This window comes from Dendrobates tinctorius, unplaced genomic scaffold (assembly GCF_039654945.1).
Source record: "Dendrobates tinctorius isolate UK_male_01 unplaced genomic scaffold, ASM3965494v1 ptg000326l, whole genome shotgun sequence".
In the NCBI taxonomy this organism is placed as follows: Eukaryota; Metazoa; Chordata; class Amphibia; order Anura; family Dendrobatidae; genus Dendrobates; species Dendrobates tinctorius.
The window spans coordinates 20,626,534-20,645,347 of record NW_027361993.1 but is presented as its reverse complement, the minus strand read 5'-3'; the positions used below and the strand labels follow the sequence as shown (position 1 = coordinate 20,645,347).

Here is an 18,814-nt window from a genome sequence, read left to right as displayed (position 1 = left end):
CATCTCCATAACCACCGCTTGACAACAGTTTCCAACCTCAATGGATTCTGGGAGGTGTAGTTCATATGGGAAGCCTATATTGACGTGTACGCATGTGTCAACTTCTAAATCTAGCTAGTGCGCATGCGTCTGCGGATAGACTAGGAAGCGGTGTAGTCTTTCTTCGACCCGCTGGTTACTAGGAGGCGCATGCGCGATAGGAAGTTGTACCCCAATGTGCAGTGTAGTAGGGGGCAATGGGGAAGCGCATGAAGTATTTTAAAATAAGGACAGTGACAGGGACTGAGAAGTATGGGATCGGCTGCAGTAACATGGGAGAGCTTAGAAAGAAAGGCTGTGCCAAGTTCAAGGTACAGCACTGTGTATGTAATGTGTCACTGTATATGTTATGTGTGTGTTACATATGTGTATGTGTGGTATATATGTCTAATGTGTGTATGTATTATATATCTATAATATGTGTATATGTTTATTATTGTTTGTGTAATAGTATTACAGGTCTGTATGTATTCTGTGTGTGTATGTGTATGTATTGTGTGTATTTGTATGGTATGTTTTATATATATATGGGTATGTATTATATATGCATGTCTTGTATGTGTGTATAATATATATGACTGATAAGTATACCAGCTTTGTACATCTCGCTGGGAGGAATAGATTAGGAGAATCTGAAACTCGCCTCTTAAAATGCCGATATCAACGTCTGAATACCCCTGGTCCGCACTCCTTTCCTGCACTCTTGTGTTACCCACGGTTTAGTCCTGGCACAACTCCTTTAAGATAGATAAAACCTGTCATCTATCTCGGTCCATAAATCAAGGCTGTCCATGGTGCTGGCATCACGTACTGACTGCCCACAATGGCGCTGGGCTGTGGGGAACCTACTACCCCCATCGTGCCCTGATGACGCTCAGACTCCAGTTCGTCATTGCTGTTTCCTCATGTCTTGGCTTATTTTGCCTTTATATGAAACTATATTCCACATTTTGTTTGCTTGTATATGAGTGGAGCGGTGCGGAGATTGAGATCTCGGCTTGTCATGCGCTATCAGCGCCATTTTCCTAAAGCCCACCTCCGGGAGATTAATGTGCGCAGCGGGGACTCCGCACCTGCCTCGCACTGCCAGGTCACCCCTTCCTCCCAGCATCACCCCATTCCTGCCGCCGGCTTCCTGCAGCGGTGACCCCGCTCCACCGCCGCCGCTCTGGTAACCTACGTTCGGATTATAACATCTCAAATTTGAAGGAAAAAAGAGTGCGTCTTAAAGTCCGAAAAATATGGTAATTTACTTAAAAAAGCACTCCCATCTAATTATGTATTCATTAAAAGGAGCTTGTCATGTGAAAACCCTATTAACCTGCAGATATGGGGTTAATCTGCAGGTTAATAGATTTGTGAACCTGCCCAGTTCCTAGGGTGTGAATATTACATATGGATGTTCATTACAACCGGGAATGTTTTATATCACATTTCTTTTCCTGATTTACAAATTCTGTAGTTTATGACTTTTTATCTTACTTGTAGCTGACCCCTAAGACCACCCGGGTGTGTTTGTATGAAGACGGCACAGAATTAAGTGATGACTATCTGATGAGTCTTGCAGATCATACAGAACTTGTCCTACTTTCTCCGGGACAGACTTGGGCAGGACGTGAGTATTTTACTTTTGTCCTTGGTATTCTGTGGTTTTCTTGGGTTTTGCAGAATGGAGCATGTCACTTTTTTCAGTGTTTTTTCAGCATTTGTCACCCATTGAAAGTAATGGGTGATGCAAAAAAACTCACTTAGTTTTTGCTGCATTTTTGGTGCCAAAACCTAATGAAGTTTCTATGCACTAAACTTTATCAGATGGCTCCCGGGTGTGGAGGGGGGCGGACAGCGGACAGGTCGAGGGTGCTGGGGGGTGAGGTACAGCAGACAGCTCCCGAATGCTGGAGGACACCGACAGCAGACGGCTCACGGGAGCTGGGGAGTTTGACAGCTTCTCCGGAGTGGGGGAAGGCCGACCTCAGGCTTGATGTTAATAACGAGTCTATACCAATTATTAGCATACATGCATCGTACCTCCTCTGCTTCATATGATTGCTCCGGCGTGCAGCAGTACCTCTTACCTTCCGATGTAAAAGTAAGAGGCTCTGTACAATCCCTTTAAGGGTACGTCCACATTTGCATTAAAAGAAAAGCCTCTTTGCAACTTGGTTGCATATATCAGACCTGTGTCCTTGTGGTTATAGAATACACTTCAGTTTGCATCTAAACCCTTTGTTTCTATGTGTAAAATGGAATCACAACTAAACCCACAGGGTTCTTCATTAATATATATATATATATATATTTGCTGCTGCAGACATCGTGACGGACTTTGACCGCTTTCTAAATGCAATTTACATGGGACAGCCAGAATTTATTGAAGCAGCTAGAAAGATCCAGAGTGACGGACAGGATCCACAGATGAGGAAGATTATTCAGGACATCGTTCAGAACCTCGATGACAATTCGGAAGCAGAAGAGCGGGAAGACGACGAGGCTTGGTTTAAAGGTTTGTTGCTGTTTTCTCAACTTAAAGTGGTTGGCTTGCCATAGATATTGGTGTCACAGGACTAGAATACTCCATCAATGGTGGAAAGGTGGCACTGATTGCTGAGTGGGGTTGGCAGGAAAATGATGGGCCATTATGACTAGCCAACTCAAGTTCAAAGTAGCCCATCACTTACCTATCACCCATTGATCTGCGTGTGGCACATACTGACACCATAGATCATAGTGCAGGGGTTAGCAATCGTGGGGTATTTCGTAGGCGAACGTTCAGGGACTGCTACAAAATAAAGTCGGCTGCAGACGAGCTTTATTCTGAAAATTGGGCCGATTTTCATCCATGTGGCCATTTTTGATGTCCGTGTGCGATCCGTTTTCATCTATCTACATTAAAAAAAAACACACCTACAGTTTCCTGAGTTTATATTAGAAATGTATCCGTAAACATTGGATGCGTCTCTGATGTTCTGTGTTGGATCTGATTTTTTTAAAAAAAATTTATGCAACCATAGACATGGATGGGTGAGTCTCATTCGATAGTCGTAAGAGAAGAGTGCACACTGCAATTGTTCGTCTCATGGACAGTCGAGCATAGAGACACATCGTTCATCTGAACAGCCCTACTGAATAACATTTGTCAGTGTGCTGTCCATGTGCTACAGTTGTGGCCAAAAGTATTGACACCCCTGCAATTCTGTCAGATAATACTCAGTTTCTTCCTGAAAGTGATTGCAATCACAAATTCTTTGGTATTATTATCTTCATTTAATTTGTCTTAAATAAAAAAACACAAACGAGAATGAAGCAAAACATTGATCATTTCACACAAAACTCCAAAAATGGGCCAGACAAAAGTATTGGCACCCTCAGCCTAATACTTGGTTGCACAACCTTTAGCCAAAATAACTGTGACCAACCGCTTCCGGTAACCATCAATGAGTTTCTTACAATGCTCTGCTGGAATTTTAGACCATTCTTCTTTGGCAAACTGCTCCAGGTCCCTGATATTTGAAGGGTGCCTTCTCCAAACTGCCATTTTTAGATCTCTCCACAGGTGTTCTATGGGATTCAGGTCTGGACTCATTGCTGGCCACCTTAGAAGTCTCCAGTGCTTTCTCTCAAACCATTTTCTAGTGATTTTTGAAGTGTGTTTTGGGTCATTGTCCTGCTGGAAGACCCATGACCTCTGAGGGAGACCCAGCTTTCTCACACTGGGCCCTACATTATGCTGCAAAATTTGTTGGTAGTCTTCTGACTTCATAATGCCATGCACACGGTCAAGCAGTCCAGTGCCAGAGGCAGCAAAGCAACCCCAAAACATCAGGGAACCTCCACCATGTTTGACTGTAGGGACCGTGTTCTTTTCTTTGAATGCCTCTTTTTTTCTCCTGTAAACCCTATGTTGATGCCTTTGCCCAAAAAGCTCTACTTTTGTCTCATCTGACCAGAGAACATTCTTCCAAAATGTTTAGGCTTTTTCAGGTAAGTTTTGGCAAACTCCAGCCTGGCTTTATGTCTCAGAGTAAGAAGTGGGGTCTTCCTGGGTCTCCTACCATACAGTCCCTTTTCATTCAGACGCCGACAGATAGTACGGGTTGACACTGTTGTACCCTTGGACTGCAGGGCAGCTTGAACTTGTTTGGATGTTAGTCGAGGTTCTTTATCCAACATCCGCACAATCTTGCGTTGAAATCTCTTGTCAATTTTTCTTTTCTGTCCACATCTAGGATGGTTAGCCACAGTGCCATGGGCTTTAAACTTCTTGATGACACTGCGCACGGTAGACACAGGAACATTCAGGTCTTTGGAGATGGACTTGTAGCCTTGAGATTGCTCATGCTTCCTCACAATTTGGTTTCTCAAGTCCTCAGACAGTACTTTGGTCTTCTTTCTTTTCTCCATGCTCAATGTGGTACACACAAGGACACAGGACAGAGGTTGAGTCAACTTTAATCCATGTCAACTGGCTACAAGTGTGATTTAATTATTGCCAACACCTGTTAGGTGCCACAGGTAAGTTACAGGTGCTGTTAATTACACAAATTAGAGAAGCATCACATGATTTTTCGAACAGTGCCAATACTTTTGTCCACCCTCTTTTTTATGTTTGGTGTGGAATTATATCCAATTTGGCTTTAGGACAATTCTTTTTTCATTTAAGACAAATTGAATGAAGATAATAATACCAAAGAATTTGTGTTTGCAATCATTTTCAGGACGAAACTGAGTATTATCTGATAGAATTGCAGGGGTGTCAATACTTTTGGCCACAACTGTACGGGATAAAATGTCAGACAGGACACAGATGATTTTCTAAATAAATATATTTCTGAAGGTGCTATTGACTTGGGGAAAAAAAGGAGAAAGTCCAGCACCAGAAAAAATATGTATAAAAATAGAAAAAGGTATTGATCCATATCAAGGATTAAAATACAATAGGACATAAATAACAAAAAATTTAAAGAGATGGGAAAGGGGGGAACAACAAAATCTTATGTTTCGGACATGCATTTCATCTATGAAACCTATGAAACGTGAAAGGTTGTTCTTTTCATTTTTTTGTTAATTATGTCCTGTTAATTACGTCCTATTTGTACTGAAATCCTTGATATGGATTAATGCCTTTTTCTATTTTTAGACATTTTTTCTGGTGCTGGATTTTCTCCTGTTTTTATTTTTTGGTGGCTCTACGGCCGATGCTGATCCAGCGTCTTTTTCCGTGCATGGCTCCTGTAGTCCGGTATTCAGGGCCGCCATCAGGGCATGACAGCCCTTACAAGTGTATGGGGCCCCAGTGATTAGGGGGGGGCCCGCCCGGCGCCCGAGCACACTGGCAGCCCCAGCTCTGTCTGCGCACAGGACCTGTGATGACGTCACAAGATGGGAGGAGTCCGGTGTCACATGATCAGGGCCCTGGACGTATTCAGGACTCTGCTGTGCTTGTTGTCGTGTACTGCTGGATGAGGTAAAGTTTCTGTGCGGGGACCCCGGTGATTAGGGGGGCCCGGTGCCCGCCCGGCGCCTGAGAACAATGGCAGCCCGGTCCACACTCGGCCCCGGGCCCCCCTACGTTTTGTTCAGGCTCCTCCAGCTCCGTCTGCTGTGTGCGCACAGGACCTGTGATGAGGTCACAGGAGGGGTGGAGTCAGGGGTCACATGTCTGCAGGACTCTGCTGTGCTGGTTGTCATTGTGCTGGATGAGGTAAAGTTTCTGTGTGGGTTCAGGAGGGGTTTACAGGGTGGATGTAGCAGAGCTGTGTGTGTACTTCGTGTATGGAGCGGAGCCGTGTGTACGAGGTGTACGGAGCGGAGCCGTGTGTGTACGAGGTGTACGGAGCGGAGCCGTGTGTACGAGGTGTACGGAGAGGAGCCGTGTGTGTACGAGGAGTAAGGAGTCAAGCCGTGTGTACGAGGTGTATGAAGCGGAGTTGCGCGTGTAAGAGGAGTACAGAGAGGAGCCGCGTGTGTACGAGGTGTACGGAGCGGAGCCGCGTGTGTACGAGGTGTACGGAGAGGAGCCGCGCGTGTACGAGGTGTACGGAGCGGAGCCGCGCGTGTACGAGGAGTACGGAGAGGAGCCGCGCGTGTACGAGGTGTACGGAGCGGAGCCGCGCGTGTACGAGGAGTACGGAGAGGAGCCGCGCGTGTACGAGGTGTACGTAGCGGAGCCGCGCGTGTACAAGGAGTACGGAGAGGAGCCGCGCGTGTACGAGGAGTACGGAGAGGAGCCGCGCGTGTACGAGGAGTACGGAGAGGAGCCGCGCGTGTACGACGAGTACGGAGAGGAGCCGCGCGTGTACGACGAGTACGGAGAGGAGCCGCGCGTGTACGACGAGTACGGAGAGGAGCCGCGCGTGTACGACGAGTACGGAGAGGAGCCGCGCGTGTACGACGAGTACGGAGAGGAGCCGCGCGTGTACGACGAGTACGGAGAGGAGCCGCGCGTGTACGACGAGTACGGAGAGGAGCCGCGCGTGTACGACGAGTACGGAGAGGAGCCGCGCGTGTACGACGAGTACGGAGAGGAGCCGCGCGTGTACGACGAGTACGGAGAGGAGCCGCGCGTGTACGACGAGTACGGAGAGGAGCCGCGCGTGTACGACGAGTACGGAGAGGAGCCGCGCGTGTACGACGAGTACGGAGAGGAGCCGCGCGTGTACGACGAGTACGGAGAGGAGCCGCGCGTGTACGACGAGTACGGAGAGGAGCCGCGCGTGTACGACGAGTACGGAGAAGAGCCGAGCGTGTACGAGGAGTAAGGAGCAGAGCTGTGTGTACGAGATGTACGGAGGGGAGCCGTGTGTACGAGGAGTACGGAGCGGAGCCGTGTGTGTACGAGGTGTACGCAGCGGAGCCGTGTGTAGGAGTTGTGCGGAGAGGAGCCGTGCGTGTACGACGAGTACGGAGAGGAGCCGTGCGTGTACGAGGTGTACGGAGCGGAGCCGTGTGTACGAGGTGTACGGAGCGGAGCATCGCGTGTATGAGGTGTACGGAGCGGAGCCGCATGTGTACGAGGTGAGCGGAGAGGAGCCGTGCGTGTACGAGGAGTACGGAGCGGAGCCGTGTGTGTACGAGGTGTACGGAGCGGAGCCGTGTGTGTACGAGGTGTACGGAGCGGAGCCGTGTGTGTACGAGGTGAGCGGAGAGGAGCCGTGCGTGTACGAGGAGTACGGAGCGGAGCCGTGTGTGTACGAGGAGTACGGAGCGGAGCCGTGTGTACGAGGTGTACGGAGCGGAGCCGCGTGTGTGCGAGGTGTACGGAACGGAGCCGTGTGTACGAGGTGTACAGAGCCGCTTGTGCATTTTGGCATGGGGGGCCCATTAGAAAGTTATTATGCAACGTCGGCGGCGGGCGCTTATGGCCGTGTGAAGGGGATAAGGGAAACCGCGCTTCAGATAGGAGTTCTGCAGCAGCTGCGATATGACTGCGGCTCTCATGCTGGGAGAGCAAGGCTCTGTGGGGCAGCGGTTCCGTCCAGCTCAATAAACCTGTCTCCCCCTGAGGGGCTGCAGTGCCATTGTGGGGTTGGGAGCCTTAGGGTACATCCCCGTGTTGTACCCCACAGGGGCAGACTCCCACCCACCTGCCCTATATTCTCTGCTGCAGAGCCGGCTTCTTCCCACTTACCCTACTGTTTCAGGTTGCCCTATGTGCATGAGATGTCATCTTCTAGGGGTCTTTCACTTGTCCCCAGATGACTCCCAATACAGTAAATAAAGCCCCCCAGTCCTCTCCCTCCCCTGCACTAGCTGAAGGGTTCAGAGTCAGACATAGGGGAGGGGGTAATATTATCTAGTCTTTGCTTACCTCAGGGATTTTTTGGGGTCACCTTTTGACAACTCTTATAAAGTCACCTGCTCTATTCTCACAATGTGCAAGGCAGCGGAGAAGTCTGCAGTGTAAAATTGACTGGGGGCTTTATAGCCCCACTGGTTCTCAGTCCACTCTGTGCCATTTTTAGGGTCAGGGCTCTTTTGCAGGGTTTTGACAGAACAGATTTTTGATGGTAATGTAACATAAAGCGCAGTCCTGGAACCATTAGATAATTATAAATATGCATTTCTATTCCTCCAGGAAATGTGTGAGGAAATACAAATGAGTGGGAGATTCCCACTCAAATGTGCATTTTAAAATCCACAGTGTGTCACTTGTATGTGACAAGATCCACACGTGCCACATGATTTTGTTGAGGAAAGTCCACATTGAATGTGCTGCTCGTGCGCTTACTCTTAGGACTGACCCTCACTACAGGTCTAGTGCTGAACATTGGGGATTTTCCAGTTCCCCTATGTCAATGTCATTCAGGTAAATTGATCTGATTGGCAGTTCACTATCAGATCTGTATCAGTGGGGACATATTAGTCAGGGACATGGCAGCCCCTCCATTCTCATCATGTCATCTTTGACTGCTGGGACCTCGGATACCAGTGTCAGTGCTGATCACTGGCGATTTGTTAGCACAGTCCGTGTCTACAGAAGCATGTCTGTCTGAAGTGCTGATATCTGCGATCTCATGTTTTGGGGTGCACATACACCTTACATAGCTGGCAGCCAAAAGCCCTTTTCTGAGAAGTTGGGGTCCTAAAGCCATGTTTGAATGGAGCATGAGGGATTTTGTGTGACCATCACCCATAGGCTGTGCCAGCGTGCCATGTGGTGGGACCAGGCTCGGAGCAGAAGATGGTGACCGTGGACGGCAGCGGGACGGTGGATGGCGAGGCGCAGACGGTAGGCACTGGCAGACCAGTCATGAGGCGGCAAGCGAGCAGGGTCAGTAGACTGTCTGTCTCTGACTCTCTCCGATGTCTCCGTCTCCGGTGGCTTGGTGGCGGTGCCCAAAGAGCCATGACGGGAGAGGGAACAGAATCTGGGGGTCTCATGGGGGGTACAATTACATTGACTTAATATGTGACCAACCTAATATAAGGTACTGCCTTTGCCACCTTGCTGGAGTATGTTAGAGTTAGATGGGCACTGACTCAGTATCATCTGGTCATTGTCTGAAGATGGATGCACAATAATGGTTAAAAAAAAGTTACCAAATGTTTAATAGGTTAGAGTAGAGTAGGGCCCTGTCAATAGAGTCTACCTTGTCATGGTGGCAGGCTTAAAAAATCTTTTGGTCAAAACTAAAGCTGATGGCTATGTATGTGATATGGTGTTGATGTGAGATTGGTGAGGGTGTGGTGTAGAAGTGAAGTTTTTCCAAGAAAGGGCGGAGGGATTTTGGAAGGTTCGCATGGTGGAGGAGGAGCTAGGGTGGAGGCGGAGCTGGGGGTGGAGCCTGGGCGGAGTCTCAAGGGGGGCCCCATAAATTTTGTCAGTATGGGGCCCCGAAATTCCTAGTGGCAGCCCTGCCGGTATTGATGACAACTATGGTAGGCTGACATATTTTGTTTTTTTTTGCTATCAACTTGACATTCCCACCATATGTCAGTAACAACCCATCCAATCCACAGAGGTAAAGAAATCAAACCATAAATGTCCATAAATTGTGAGTAATTTACTGAAATTTAAGTAATTGTTCTTACAAATATTTGTTGGTGATGATAACATTAAAACGCCTCCTGTATGAGGAAACTAGTTGCAGGCATTGCTCAGGTGTGATTTCGCCCATTCGTCCACACAAACACTCTTTACATCCTGAAGGTACCTGTGGGCTCCTTCTATGAACTCTAAGGTTTAGTTCCTTCCATACATTTTCTATTGGATTCGGGTCCAATGATCGGCTCGGCCATTCTAGCAGCTTTATTCTTTCTCTGAAACCAAATGAGTGTTTCCTTGGCTGTGTGTTTGGGATAATTGTCTTACTGAAATGTCCACCACTCTCTCTTCGTCTTCATCATCTTGGTAGATGGCAGATTTTTATCAAGAATGTCTCGGTACATTTGTCCATGCATCCTTCCTTCTATTACATGAAGTTTGCCCATGCCATATGCTGACAATAACAGACAATACAATTATGTTCCAACCTCCAAACTTCACTATTGGCATAGTGTTTTTGGGGTGATATGCAGTGCCTTTTGGCCTCCAAACACAATGTGTATTGTGGCATCCAAAGAGTTCAATTTTGGTCTCATCTGACCAGCCTATATTCTTCCAGTATTTTACAGGCCTGTCTAAATGTTGCTGAGCAAACTTCAAAGAAACTTGAACATGCTGTTTGTTCAACAGCAGAGTCTTGCTTGGGGAGCGTGCAATGGAGATTGCGTGCATTACTTATTGTTTTCTTTGAAACAATTATACTTGCTGATTCCAGGTCTTTCTGTAGGTCTCCACAGTGACAACTCTTCTGATAATTCTCTTCACTTCTCTAAAATCTTGTGGGGAACACCTGGTCGTGGATTGTTTATGTTGAAATAATGATCTTTCCACTTCCGGATTATGGCCCCACCATTGTTCACTGAAACCTGATGTATTTTAGAATTTGTTCTGTAACCAATGCCGTCAGTATGTTTTGCTACAATAAGGTTATGAAGGTCTTGAGACAGCTCACTAGTTTTACCCATCGTGAGATGTTTCTTGTGGCACCTTGCTAATAAGACACCTTTTATAGGTAATCAATTAAACTTTTGGCAGGATTGCTTTCAAATTACTGATAGATCTCAGCTGGTGTCAGGACTTTCCATGGCTTTTTGCACCTCTGTTTCTTCATGTGTTGAATACTTTTTCCCTGTCTCATTTCTCATTATTACACATAACATAATTTGTGGACATCTATGATTTGAGATCTTTGCCTGTGTGTATTGGACGGGTTGTTACCGACATCTAGTGAGAACTTCATGTCAATCGCACCTTTAGAAATAAATTTACTTAGAAAATGAGTGAAGTGTTCAATACTTATTTCACCCGCTGTATACCATTACTTTCTTGGTCCACGCCTGTAACAACTTGGTACCAAGTAGATCTCAATGCCCTCTCAAGTGATAGCAGTAGATCTCCAGCTCGGTAAAATTGCCTACTCCTGCCTTAGAGTAAATGAAGGTGTGTGTAAGGGAAAGCTGTAAACCTCACGCCTCGGTCTTTCGCCACAGAAAACAGATATGGGGCAGCACATCTGTAATGCATTGGGAGTGTTTGCTCACAGCCCTGTGGTTTTCTTCTTCGTGTATTTTCCTAGGCGTAGAGAAGCGATTCAAGAACAAGTCCAGTTACATGAGAGAGAGCTGTAAGAGAAGAATCCGCAGTTACATGATGGAGGTAAATACATAGCCTTACAGCCAGGATACTTTGCTGTCAAGCAGTTTACCAATAAGACAAAAGGACAACTATCTATTGAGGTCCACAAACCTCATCATCCGGCCATACAGCCGTCATTGACGGGAGCCATTCTCCCTGTGCTGTGGAGTCGGTAAGCCAAACCTCTGACTCCAACTCCTCAGTTTCCATGACACCGACTCCAACTCCACCAAATTGGGCTCCGACTCCAACTCCATGACTCCTACTCCACAGCCCTGCCTTCCCCACCCGGAGAGCTGCCATAGAGAACATCTCTCGCACTGCAGAACTTGGCACGACCAGATACTTCATGAAGACCTCTTGATTTCGGTGTGTGCTTAGTAATACCGTGAGGCTGCAAGGCAACTTTGTAAGTACTGGCAAATCCCCTGGTAATAGCAGTTTGGTATCTGAAGAGCCGCCATACAAAACCGTATTGTTCTGAAGGCACTTCCTTTAATGCATAGATGGCTCTGGCTGTTCAGGATCTATGGGATAGCCAACCTCTTTGTTCTTGTCATTGGCGTGACTCCTCGCAGATGGACCCCCCAATAGCAATGTAATGTCCTGCTGCACATATCCTATGTGTACGAGTCTGCTTCCAGGAGAATGATCTGCATACAACTCCTCGTGGCCATAACTCTTAATGTTGGCTCCAGACTCCAGTATGTCAGGAACACCGAGCAAATCTGCAAAATCTTATTAACCATTCAGAAACTTGTGAAATCAAAAGAACCACTGATGGGCAGTAAGTCAGGGAGGGGCGTGTGGAGGTTAAGAGTAGCAATCCTTAATGTCCTGTTATTTTAGGTTCAGAATTTTAACGTCGATCCGGCGGTGAAAGATGAATACGAGGAGCTCATCCAGACCATGCACAATGCACTCAGCGCTGTGGACTTCAATGGAAGTTACTTTGATAGAAGTGAGATAAAGGCCACCCGTCTTTGTACTGCACATGGATGGTTTTCATGCCAAGTAAGACCTGTCAGCTGTTTAGAATGAGGCAAGATTGAACATTATTGCCATTTATTCCAGTTATATAAATAGAATGAGAAATAAATTATCCCCTAATGCCCATCAAGTCCTGGACATATTAGACTGATATGTGCACTAAGTCCAAGTTTATTGAAAAAAGTGATAATTTGCTGAACAGTGGGTGTCTGACCTCTGGGACCTGCAACGATCGGCAGAACTGGAAGCTTTTATCCCTGCTAGTGCACATGGCCGACTGCCGCACCATTCATTCTTTATGGGGCTATTGAGCACTCCGCTCAGCTTTGTCCAGCAACCCTATAGAGAATGAATGGTGCAGCGGGCGCACATGCGAACTGTCAGTGCATGTCCCATTGGTTGGACACCCACCGATCATGAGTTATAACCGGTCCTGTGGATAGGTGATATCTTCTTTTCAATGAAGAACCCCTTAAATTGTTTGTGGGGTATGAGGGCACAAGACCATGTATCTACTGTTTTTTGTGAAATCGCCTAGTTCTCTAAGGTGGGAAAATTATAAGCCATGATATACTGCAGTTTTTTTTCATAGAATGATATGTTGATAATAACTACCATTACTTATGTTTTGATGCTGCTCAGCTTCTGTATGTCACTTGTATCTGGATTTCTGTTTTGTAGGGAGCCTTTGACGAGAGGAACTGCCTTTCCAATCATTCCATCAATCCCTACAGCAACCAGGAGAGCAGAATTTTATTCAGTTCATGGAACCTGGACCACGTGTAAGAACCTAGAAAATTGATTTAACTAATAGCGCCTTTCCACATCATTCAATCCCTTGATATTGTACTGCCATTTCCATACAGCTCCTGAATGGTGGAACTAGAACCTTGTTAAGGGATGTATCCAGGACTTTCTGAAAAGCAAAAAACATGCCTAAGCACTAACAGGTCGGTAGTTGATACCTACCTGCCTGATGTGCTTGGCATAGTTCTTCCCCTTCACAGACCGCTCCTGCCGGAGTTTCAGCTGCCTCTGCTGACGTCATGTCGACAGAATACAGGCAGCCGGATAGTTGCTATTTATCTGCCTGTTGTGATAGCGTCGTTCTTCCCCGGCACATACCACTCCTGCTGGAGATTCAGCTGCCACTGCTGATGTCACGTCAACATAGCAGAGGCTTCTTTTTGCTCCGCTCTGTTGACAGAATGGGACTTCTGACGTCATTCAGATTGACAGTCGGGGAGATGACTGTCAATCAGAATAACGTCCCAAGTCCCGCCCTGTCCTGTCAACAGGGCGGAGCAGAAAAGAAGCCTTTGCTCTGTTGACGTGACGTCAGCAGAGGCAGCTGAATCTCCGGCAGGAGCGGTATGTGCCGTGGAAGAATGGTGCCAAGCACAAAAGGCAGATAAGTCACAACTACCCGCCTGTTAGTGCTTAGACACATTTTTTGTTTTTCAGAAAGTCCTTGATATACCCTTTAATATACATATAATTAGAATTCAGAGAGGGGCATGTAAAAGGCAATAGAATCCTCTAATATGCCTAAAAACCAAATGAAAATATTTTATTAAACACGGAGTGAACAAACCCCTTAATGACAGCCAATACGTCTTTTTACTGACCTGAGGTATAAGAGACTAGCATCCCCATACAGGTGACAATCCAGCAGCTGTCAACTGTACACTATAGCTGACAACTTGCTGCATCAGCCACGATCAGTGTGTGCACCGTCCATATCTGTTTAACCCCTTAGATGCTGCTGTCAATAGTGACTACATCATATACATGGTTAACAGAGTGTGGGGGCACTGGGGGGCTTCCTCTTTATCCCCATTGGTTCCCTCAGATCATGATGGTGTGGTCCTGATGTTTGCCATGGCAATTCACGACCAAATAGGAGCCTTAGAGTCTGCTGACTATAGCGACCTATTAAGAAGTCAGCGACATTTAGGTGGAAAAAATACACATTTTCATTTCTGTCATTCCGCTTTGCATTAATTCCTGAAAATCACCTGAAGGGTTAATAAACTACAAATATTCCACAATTTAATGATTTGTTCGGTTCTGTAGAACCGCGGTGGGTGAGGGATGTTACACCTGGAATATGGATTCTTTAGTTCATTGGTATTTGGCCTAAAGAACATTCATCTTATCGGTCATCATTCGTCTCCCAGTAACAGATATAACGAAGTAGTGCCCGCATTCAATTTCTAACAAGTTAACAATCTTGTATTTTTATAAGGATCGAAAAGAAACGAACCATCCTCCCTCGTCTTAGCGAAGCTGTGAAGAAAAGTCAAGGGAGGAAAATCAACTGGAAATATTTCTTTAATCTCTTGTTTACTACTAAAAATTTAAAACTAGTTTATATTCCCTGCCATAAGAAGACAGCTCACAAAATGGAATGTGACGAGGACATGATTTACACTGAAATACCTGCTAAGAGGTTCAAAACCTGAAAGGAATTCTCAAGACTAAAGTGTTGTCCCTTTTTCATTCTCCTCCTCAACACAGCAATTTTCTGGGTGTTGATGTTTATTTTATATCATTTTAATTTTCGTGTGGCAGCTATCTACTAACAGTATCATGAATTACTGAGAACGTTGAGGATCCGGATTTCGGCCAACAGCAGTAAATGACTCTAATGGACAGGATGTGGATGGCATCTGTAAGATGTTTATTCACATCGCTCAACTATTCATTAAAATGAGTTTGGTCCGCGCTTTGGACCACATTCTGGTTTTTATGCTTAAAGACATGTAAAACCATCAAGAGCTATAATGTGACTATTTGCTATTCGTTGAAAAAACTGCAAAGATGCAAGGCGCAGGTACTATCGGAGCCTCAGTCAATTTTTTTTTATATATAAAATTTCCCAGTGCTCTTAGACCTTCATGTACAGCTCTTGCCATGTAACAGATACAATGACTGCAGCCTGCTCTGTCAGCAGCTCTACAATCTTGCTAGATCAGATTACAAACCCTGACTTCATCTGCTTCCCTTTAGTACAAGCCTATACATCATTTGAATCAGTGCCAATGCTGCTGTAATCACAGGTCAGCGCCAAGGCTCCTGTGATCACAGGTCAGCGCCAAGGCTGCTGTGATCACAGGTCAGCGCCAAGGCTCGTGTGATCACAGGTCAGCGCCAAGGCTGCTGTGATCACAATTCAGCGCCAAGGCTGCTGTGATCACATTTTATTGCAGTATTGCGGCGACCAAAAAAACGTAATTCTGGTGTTTTGATTTTTTTTTCTTGTTACGCCATTTACGGATTAGATTAATTTACTTTATATTTTGATAGATCGGACATGTCTGAGCGCAACAAAACCAAATGTGTATTTTCTTTTTCATTATATTATGAATGGGGAAAAAAGAAGGCGGCAATTTGATCTTATTTTATTTTATGTATTTATTTTTTACTAGCTTCAATAGTGTGCTTAGAAGACTTGAAGATGCGATCGTCTGATCACATGTGCTACACATAACAGTGCTTCAGCTCACCTATGTGTACCATAAATCATGATCTCCTATGAGCCAGTCACAGGCTGGCGTTCATAAATTTAGAATGACAGGCATGGAAGTCTTCTACAGACCCCAGGCTCTCATGACAACCTATCGGCTCCCAGCAATCATATGACAGGGGTGCTGATGGGCGGGTCTTGTGACTCGCTTCTTGACAGCGCTTGTTAAATGCTGCTGTCAGAGATTAACAGCGGCATTTAACTTAACAGCTGCAGGTGGATTGCAGATCCACTCTCTGCTGTTAGAGGCACATGTCAGCTGATCAGATCAGCTGTCATGTGCAGGGAAAAAGTGCAAGCTCCGCTCTGGCACCCGCATCAAATCCAGAGGCACGACCTTGGATGTACCCATGGTATATCTCAATGACAGTGAAGCGGTTAATGAGCACGTTTCCTCTGTAGACATAAATGTTGGAATATTTTCCCCAACGGTGAATTTGCCAAGTTATTTTCGCCATCTATTTGCTTCTGCAGCACACAACAGTAGCGTGGAAGAATCAGAGAAGTCTTTTTTGCTCCTTATTGTAATGAATTAAGGTGACAGAAAGCACAGAGCTACTAGTATTTAATCCTAGATTATAATCATGAATTGATGCACTCAGGTTGATATTTTGAGATGTTTTTAAGTGAATTTCTGGAGGCACACATATACCTAATTTTCTAGCCATTGTAGGCAGAATAATGGCACATGCACTGATGATTTATCCTTTTTTTGTCTCATTACTGTTAGAATAAACTTTTTCTGTAAACTGGTGTTGATATTGTCATACAGTATTAAACAATGTTTAATGTCGTATAAGGGGGTATTCAGCCAGTGATGTCCTGGGAACTCTATGGTCTGTCGATTTTAAGGCTGTGTTCACACGTAGCATAAATACTGTGATTTTATCTATCTGCACTAATTAAGCAATAACAATCTTCTCTGATTAAGATATTTCTTTTGCATTTTCCTCTTTATTTGAAGTTTTTTATGCATTTTTTTTTTAAATACAGGAAATTCGTAGTTACTGAGCGGTAACAGGATTTTTCGTAACCCATGACAGCACCACAAGAGAGTAGATCCGCCCCTCAAGGACAGGAAACCTACAGGTTAACCAGGGCGGCACCTCTCCCAGCATCAGTTGGATTACAAAGCACGGGAGGACCTTCAATGGTTATTACAACACACCACAATTTTACCCAACACCACATATCACAACTTAAAATGTAAACTTATAACACTAGCAAAAGATGTGTTCATTCACATGTGATGGGAGGGAATATAATGGTGCTGTCATGGGTTCTGAAAAATCCTGTTACCGGTAAGTAACAAAGACTATCGATCACCCATAACAGCACCACTAGCGAATTAGAGAAAAATAAGAATTCAGGTATGTTCTCCCATAGGTGAGGTCTGAAGAGGAACCCATATCTGGTCTATAATGCTTATAGAAAGTGGAAGGAGAACACTAGGTCGTCATCTTACAAATTTGCTCAATTGAGACATCTGATCTCTCCACCCAGGAGGTTGCCATGGCCAGTGTGGCGTGAGCCTTCAGACCTTCTGAAACTGCTTTGCCACTGGTAGAATAAGCAAAAGAAATGGCCTCCCTAATCCACTTAGCTATTGTGTGTTTTGAAGCCTTAAACCCCTTCTTATGTCCCTGGAAGGACACAAATAATGAACTCTATCTTCTCAGTAACAGACATGTACTTAACTAGACATTTACTAATGTCTAGATTATGTAGCTTTTCTTCCTTCTGATTTTTTGGACTAGAGCAAAAAGAATGAATAACTCCTGTAACCTAAGAAACCATGATGCTACTTTAGGAATGATGGATCAGCTTCAAAATTACCCTGTCTTCTAGTATCTGAGTAAATGGTGGATCTCTGGAAAGGGTTTGAATATCACAGACCCTCCGGGCAGCTGTTAAGACTACTAAAAGGTCTGTTTTAAGAGAAAGAACCTTAACATTCAATGGTTCAATGATTCAATGGGCTCAGTCGGTGACTTCTTCATAGCTGTTAAGACTAGATTTAAATCCCATGGCACTACTTTCTTTCTTAAAATGGGCCTTGATCTAGACGAAGCTCTAATAAATCTACACCCCCAATAATTTCCTGCTGGCTCACAGCTATTCATCAGGGCCCCAAGAGCTGACACCTGGACCTTGAGGGTACTAGTGGAAAGGTCTAGTTTGAGACCTTTTTGCAAAAACTCCAGAATATCACTCACTAGCGCCAACTCCTTTAAGTTTGATGCCGAAGAGGTTAGAAACTTCTTTTATGTTCTAGCATAAACTCTTGACATAGTTGCCTTCCTACTTTGAAGTAGGGTGGAAACAAGATTAGGAAAGAAACCCCTTTTTACAGTACCTTCTCAAATTCCACACCGTTAAATGAAGGTTGGCAACCTGTGGATGGTGCACCGTCCCCTGTGAGAGGTGATTCAGAACCTCCAGGAGGACCCAAGGACCGGTGTTGGACATTGTCCTCAACCATGAAAACGATGGTTTTCTGAGCCAAAAAGGGGCAATCAAAACAATCCTTCTCCTATCTGCTCCGATCTTCCTTACTACTAACGGGATTAGAGCTACTGAAATCCCACATAATCAAGAAGGCATTTACCCTCTGGGATTCAGGGAACAGAATCTTTTCACCTTAAAGTTCAACCTGGTGGCAAAGAGATCAATGTCCGGACGGCCCCACATCTGTGCTATTTGGTCAAAGATGAACTGATTTAGCTCCCACGTCCCTTACTTTAGTTGATTGCGGCTTCCACATTTTCTCTCCTGTGACATCCCTACCCTCATCATGGGCGATTTCAACATCCCCATTGCTCTTCCCCTCTCCCCATCTGCTACTCACCTTTTATCTCTAAACTCCTCGCTTGGCCTTTCGCAGCTTACTAATTCTCCGACGCATGAAGACGGAAACTCCCTCGACTTGGTCTTCTCTCGGCTTTGTGCACTGGATGATTTTGCAAACTCCCCTCTCCCGCTCTCTGACCACAACCTTCTTTCATTCTCTATCAAGAACTGCCAGTCCGCTCAGGTCACCCCCACTGTTCATACTTATAGAAACATACAGGCCATTA

At 45.4% G+C, this 18,814-nt stretch overlaps 1 protein-coding gene across 1 annotated transcript; it reads left to right on the top strand.

Annotated features, from left to right (window-relative positions):
• The first annotated feature begins 115 nt into the window (after positions 1-115).
• DFFB (DNA fragmentation factor subunit beta) lies at positions 116-16,671 on the top strand. The gene is made up of 7 exons (XM_073561807.1): positions 116-350; positions 1,528-1,654; positions 2,351-2,542; positions 11,160-11,239; positions 12,068-12,232; positions 12,890-12,990; positions 14,457-16,671. Exons 1-7 carry the CDS (start codon positions 237-239, stop codon positions 14,671-14,673), a joined length of 996 nt encoding a protein of 331 aa, XP_073417908.1. The 5' UTR covers positions 116-236; the 3' UTR covers positions 14,674-16,671.
• The last annotated feature ends 2,143 nt before the right edge of the window (positions 16,672-18,814 follow it).